The sequence below is a fragment of the Coturnix japonica genome, chromosome 7, assembly GCF_001577835.2.
Source record: "Coturnix japonica isolate 7356 chromosome 7, Coturnix japonica 2.1, whole genome shotgun sequence".
Classification (NCBI taxonomy): Eukaryota; Metazoa; Chordata; class Aves; order Galliformes; family Phasianidae; genus Coturnix; species Coturnix japonica.
The window spans coordinates 16,570,232-16,576,729 of NC_029522.1; the positions used below are offsets into that span (position 1 = coordinate 16,570,232).

General features: G+C 58.0%; 1 protein-coding gene across 1 annotated transcript; it reads left to right on the top strand.

The window, feature by feature from the left end:
- Window positions 1–3,001: 3,001 nt before the first annotated feature.
- Window positions 3,002–5,567, top strand: SP5 (Sp5 transcription factor). Its single transcript, XM_015868544.2, has 2 exons — window positions 3,002–3,896; window positions 4,171–5,567. Exons 1-2 carry the CDS (start codon window positions 3,846–3,848, stop codon window positions 5,224–5,226), a joined length of 1,107 nt encoding a protein of 368 aa, XP_015724030.1. The 5' UTR covers window positions 3,002–3,845; the 3' UTR covers window positions 5,227–5,567.
- The last annotated feature ends 931 nt before the right edge of the window (window positions 5,568–6,498 follow it).

A 6,498-nucleotide genomic window follows, 5' to 3' on the forward strand; every position in this document is an offset into this window, starting at 1 on the left:
GAAGAACTACCTCTAACCCCTCTGTGTGATTTCTAAATCTTGATTTAAGAGGGATTTTGATTACTCTGTTCTCTTATAAACACTGTTTTACTTCTAGAATGCAAATGATCTTTTCCTTAATTTATAGCCAAGTAAATGAGAAGAGGCAGGAGAAATTCATAAATCAACTGATAACTATATCTCATTAAAGAGAATCATTGGCACTACGGAACAGCTTCTTTCTGAATCACTGCATGAACCAAGTATTCTTAGCATGAAAAATGTAGCAAAGCACAAGCCTGCCTCAGTTCTTGTGGGCAGCTGCTCTACTCACTGTTGTACAAATTCTGACAGAAGAGCACTGTGGCACAACCCTGTACTTAAGTGTATCATTACGGATACTTGGTTGTTTAGTTTCTTTGGTTTTTTCTCCAGCCTTTTTTTTTTTTTTTAGATGAAAAATGTGGGAAAACAGTCCTTTGGGTTTCCCGTGGCCTCCTGAGAAGCAGTCAATGATGCTCAATGACAGATTTCTCCTGAATCCCATTATTTGGGTTTGGAGCTCATGTAGCAGAGCTGTGCCATTTGGACACTGGAGTCCCAGCACTGCAGCATCGTAATCTCTCTCTCTCACATTTCCTAGCATAAGAACTGGCTAATTTATACTAAGGGTTAGGTAATTTAGATTAAGAATGCATTTCCATTTTACTGCATTATCTGTCCTTAACCACAGAGCCTTCTCTCTTTTATACATAATACGTGATACTCTCTGCTCAGTAAAGCCAGAGCATGGGGCTTCCTGCACGTAGGATGAAAAACAGGGATGTGAGATTTACTGAGAGAGAGGGGCCCAATAGTGTACCCTTTTCTGCTTTCCCTCCATCTCACATTTTCTGCTATTTGTTAGGCTGGAGCTGGAGCCATGGCCATGCCCTGCCCCTGAGAAGAATGTCCTTTTTCCTCTCCTTGTCCTGTGTTTTCAAACAGCTGACCAAGCAGTGCAGTACTGGATGAGAAGGGCTTACTGAAGAGTGATGTGAAATGTGACTCATGGCCAGTTGGATGATGCTTTGGCTTGGCATGACCAGGTAGTGGAACATGCCTCAGCTGCCACTCTCTGGTCACTGCTGCTTCACTTCAGGGTCCTGAGCTCTGGCAGAGCTGGGGTGGTTTGGTGAAGAGTTTAGTGAACAGCAGCCTAGTAATGTCTGAGAGGAAGGCAAGGGGTTCCTCTTTCCAAGCTCAGCACTGTTGTGTGCACAGCTACAGTTGTCTTGTAAAGATGGGAATGGAAGCTGGTCCGTCTGCGTAGACTATAGTGAGAATGTATTTGTGTTTGTGAGGGTAGAAAGTGTGTGACAACTGCTATGTACATTTGGAATCATTTTGCTGATGTTAATTTATTTCCATGTACATTCTTGTTTGAATAGTTTGTATCATTTATGAGCTTACCTGCACCAGTGAGGTATCAAGGTTTGAAGTGAAACAGAAGCAAATCATGAACTGCATTTCTGAGAAGAACTTTTTGTCCATCCTCCAAGGCTGCTTCTGTACATCCTTCTGCCCAGCTAAGGAGAGTGTCCTTTCATCTTCATATCCAAAGCTTTTTCCAGACCAACTTGGTACCCCAGGCCCCAGCAACTGTGTGATGGGCCAGTGCCACCCAGAGCCAGAGCTCACCCAGGGCCTGCAATGCTGGGGCCCCAGCACATGCCAGCAGCCAGGCTGGGGCCTGCTGGCTGCCAGCTGTGTGCCAGCTGTGCTGGGTCTTGCTGCCTGCTGGGAGCACACAACTGCCCTGAGGGCTGCTTCTGGCAATGCTGGGAGTACTTTGAGGTTTGGTTTTTCTGCTGGATTCATCTCAAAAACGCTCCCCATGCTGGTGGGCACTCACCTATGTGGTGTCAGTAGGCACAAGGAGCGCTCCCTGCCTTTCACTATCATATGTGCATTGCTGGAATAAGCTACCTTAGAAGTTTAGAATGTTTCGGGAGGGTCTTGAAGCCATTTCCCTTGGAAGTGACTCTTTCCCAACACACTGTTAGTTCCACTCTGCTTTTTTCTCCTGCCTTTTTTTTTTTCCTCCTAAGAGACTCTGTAAAGAGCACTTGCACTTGGTGAGAAAAAGTACGGGTTTGTGGAGCACTTATGTTCAGCTGTAGTCTTTGAAGAATAGGTTGTTTCAGAAGTGACTCCTGAACTGCTGAAAAACACTGAATTTAGAAAATATATTTTTGTCACGTAAATGCCCTGTAATGACATTCTGAGCTCACGGAGTAATAGTTGCTCTTTTACAGTGCTGGATTAATCCACTGAGCCAAACCTAGTGCAGTGTGGCAGCCGTGCCATCACCCAAAACTTGGGCTGAGCAGCGTTCCCGCTCCCAAACTCTGCGTTATTCGGAGTTCTAGTGCAGCATAGAGACGGGCAGTACAATGAATTACGAGACCCAGTTTTGAAACAGTTCTCTGCTGGGCCTCCCTCCCGCCACGGCCATCCCCCCGTGCCGAAGGCCCCCGGGCGTTACGCGGCCGCTGCGGGCGGGATGTGACACGGGGTCGGGTTCTGCTTCTCGCTGGTACTCCGCGCGGAGCCGTGGGAGAGGACTCGGTGCTTTAATCCCTTCAAAAGACAGCGGCCTAATTCAGCTCTACGACTCTTGGAAGTCTTTGAGAGGACGGCGATTGTTTCCACGGGAAAGGCAGATAAGGATCTCTGTGCCGGCGTTTAAAGGGACTGCGGCGGCGGTGTGAATGCAATCGCACCCGACGGCCGCGGGGAGGATCGAGTTACCCGGGCTGACGGCTTCGCAGGGCCGCAGCCCGGCGCTGCCCCGGCCCCAGGGGGATGCGGAGGGTCTCGGAACTCCGCCCGCCCGCAGCGCGGGGCCGCCCGCAGCCAAAGGCGCTGCCGAGAGGGACTCTGCCTTCGTTTAAAAGAGCGCGGCGGTGGCGGTCGGCGCCCGTCGGGTGAGAGGAAACTTTTCCGCGCCGCTCCTCTGCCGCCGGCCGCGCTCTGCCCGCCTGCCCGTTTTCTCGTGGCCTCGGGCCCTCCTTCCCCGGGCCCCACCCGGCCCTCACTCGAAAGTCTCCAAAGTCTGCAGGCGGGGAACTCGCGGAGCTCGGTTGGGGCATCCCCCGGGGGCGGGAGGCTGCAGGGGGAAGTTCCGCAGCTCGGACCGGGCGGCCCCGCTCAGGTGGAGCGGCTGCACTACGGTGTGACCTCGGGGGGGCCGGAGGCTGATCTCGGGCGATAACAAAGCCACATTGACACCTCGGGGCTGCGCCACAACCCCTTAATTGCAGGGGGGGTAAGGAAAAAAAAAGAAAAAAATAAGCAGAAAAAAAGCCCAACACGAGGAGGGAGGGGGGATCCGGTGTCTCGCGCATCCCGCGAGAGGGTCTCCAGGCGGTACGGGGTCCTTTGATCAAGAAAATCCAATTATTTGTGTATATACATTTCCCACATAGTGATTACTTCATTAATTGTCCCGCCTTTATCTCCTCCCTTCCCATCCCCCCTAATAATCAGTTCTTTTATCCCGACCAACAAACACACCATAGGAGCTTTGTGGATTCAAAGGATTTGCTTTCGCTTCTGAAAGAGCCGCTATTCTTTGATGATTGGGTAGCGGCAAACTTCAAAGCCATAAATCTTCCTTCTGACTGGCTGGCGGCCCAGCAAAGTCCTTATCAAATTCTTGGAGGTGATCCCGGCGCAGGCAGACGGGCCGCGGAGATCGGCGGCGCGGGGAGGGCCGGGCGCGGAGGCGAGGCCAGAGGGCAGCGCGGCGCAGCTCAGGCGGCCGGGCAGTCCCGCGGAGTCCCCATGCCCCGACGGGGCGCCTCGCCCCGGGCGCAGTAGCCATGGCCGCGGTCGCCGTCCTCCGCAACGACTCGCTCCAGGCTTTCCTCCAGGTCAGTGCCGGCGCCCGAGGCTCCTCCGCGCGGGCGGTCGGGCGCCGGACGGGGCTTCTTTCTGGGGCCGGGGCCGCCCGCGGGGAAGGGCTGCCCCATGCAGGGAGCGGGCCGGGTGGGGCGGGGGTACCGCTCTCGGGAAGTTTCCCGGCTGCGGGGCGCGGTGGGGGCTCTCCGGGCCGGGCGGGCTGGCGGGCGCGGAAAGTTTCGGCGGGGCGGGCGGCGGCGAGTAACGCGCTGTGCTTCCCTCCCCGCGCCCCGGCCGCCGCCGCAGGACCGCACCCCCAGCGCCTCCCCGGACGTGGCCAAGCACTCGCCGCTGGCCCTGCTGGCCGCCACCTGCAGCCGCATCGGACAGCCGGGCGCCGCGCCCGCCGACTTCCTGCCGGTGCCCTACGAGCCGACGCTCGGATCCCCCTCCAGGATCTTCCACCCGTGGGGCGGCGAGATGCCCGCGCACTCCCCGGGGGGGCTGCCGCCGCCGCACCCCAGCCTGGGGCTGACCCCTCAGAAGAGCCACCTGCAGCCCTCCTTCGGGGGGGGACACGAGCTGCCCCTTACACCTCCCGCCGACCCCTCCTACCCCTACGAGTTCTCCCCCGTCAAGATGCTGCCCTCCTCCATGGCCGCGCTGCCGTCCGCCTGCCCCCCCGCCTACGTCCCGTACGCCGCCCAGGCCGCGCTACCGCCCGGCTACTCCAACCTGCTGCCGCCCGCGCAGCCCTGCCGCCAGCTCTCGCCCAACCCGCCTCCCGAGGACCTGCCCTGGTGGAGCATCCCGCAGGCTGCCGCCCCTCCCGGCTGCGCTCACCGCTTCCCCGCCGCCGCCGCCGCGCTGCCGCGGGGCCTGGTGCTGGGCCACTCGGACTTCGCGCAGTACCAGACGCAGATCGCCGCCCTGCTGCAGACCAAGTCTCCCCTGGCGGCCACGGCCAGGAGGTGCCGCCGCTGCCGCTGCCCCAACTGCCAGGCGGCCGCGGGCAGCGCGCCGGAGGCGGAGCCGGGCAAAAAAAAGCAGCACATCTGCCACATCCCGGGCTGTGGGAAGGTGTATGGCAAGACGTCCCACCTGCGGGCCCACCTGCGGTGGCACACGGGCGAGCGGCCCTTCGTCTGCAACTGGCTCTTCTGCGGAAAGAGCTTCACCCGCTCCGACGAGCTGCAGCGGCACCTGCGGACTCACACGGGCGAGAAGCGCTTCGTCTGCCCCGAGTGCGGGAAGCGCTTCATGCGCAGCGACCACCTGGCCAAGCACGTCAAGACGCATCAGAACAAGAAGCTGAAGGCGGCGGCCGACGCCGTCAAGCGAGAGGACGGCCGCGATCTGTGACCGCCGAGAGCGCCCGGCGGGGCGGCTCCGGGACTCGCACCTCGAACGGCGAGCGGGAGCCCGGGGCTGCGGGGCAGGACGCTCGCAGCGCCCCGCGGCCGCTGTCCCGAGACGGGCGCTGTTCCTTCGGCCGTCGGGGCGGAAGCGGGGCAGCTCGCGGCCGCGCTCGGCGCTTTCAGGGGAAAAGACTGACGTTCCGTGTACAGGTTATTTAACGGCTCTGTTTAATACGAATGTTTCGTCCCTCGTCCCGGCTCCGCGCGGGGCGCCAGCATGTTTCTGTACAGCGACCCGCGATTGCAGCGTGAAAATAAATACGTTAACACTGGGGTCAGCAGGGAGGTCCCGCCGAGTCGGCGTCCTTTGATCACCCCGGGCCCCCGTCCTGCCCTGCCCTTCCCTACCAGCGGCGGCCCCTCGGGCTCTGTTCGGTTACCGACTGCGGGGCCGGGAGCGCGGCGGCGGACCGCGCCTCCGGTCCGAACCTCAGCGCCGGGAAGGAACAGCTGTCGGAGGAGCGCGGGCCGCATCGCTAGTCCCCTGCCCGGCTGTGGCTGAGGCGCTGCACAGCCAAAGCTGCTGCCGCAGCTCACCTCTGCAGAGTGCAGGAGGTGAGGTCATAAGGCTCGCTGTCCCCCCGGGCGTGCTGCCGCGGGACAGCTCTGGCACAAAGGACGGCGCGACCGCAAACTGTTTTGAGGTACTTTTTGTGGGCAGCCGCAGCCTTTGGGGTCTCCTCTGTACCGTCAGGCATCGTGTCAGTTCGGGCATAAAGCTGCTTGAATTTATGAGGCTTTTTATTATAACAAGTTCTCTTCTAACTGAAAATGGTATGAAACAAACCAGGAGAAGCCTGTTCCACTTTGCTCTTTAAGATAGCAACTGTGTTATTTCAACCCCAGGCTGGCCGTGCTCCCTGGCTGCCCACAAGCCCGCACTGTGCTGGCATCAAGCCCACAGTACCCGGCTGCAGATCTGGGTCTGCACAGCAGCAGGCCAGGCAGCACTGGTGGTGATGGGACACACAGTACAAAATGTGTCTGTGGGGGTGCTGGGCTTGGGAGGGAGATGCGATCTCAGGAAATAATGAGACGAGATGATACCATTAGAACACTCACCTCAGAAATAATGGCAAGTTAATGAATAGTTTCTATGGTCCAGCTATTTGACAGTATCTTAGTGGTTGTCATTCTGAGTTCATTTCTGGCACCATGTTGTTAGGGTCAAATTATTTAATTAGTTAATTAATTTGTTCTGTTCTTTACTATTGCA

Bases quoted from the DNA above. Each gene is read 5' to 3' on its own strand.
- SP5 (XM_015868544.2), top strand. From the start codon at position 3,846: ATGGCCGCGGTCGCCGTCCTCCGCAACGACTCGCTCCAGGCTTTCCTC. The intron at 3,897-4,170 runs GTCAGTGCCGGC...CCGCCGCCGCAG, and splicing joins CGCTCCAGGCTTTCCTCCAG to GACCGCACCCCCAGCGCCTC.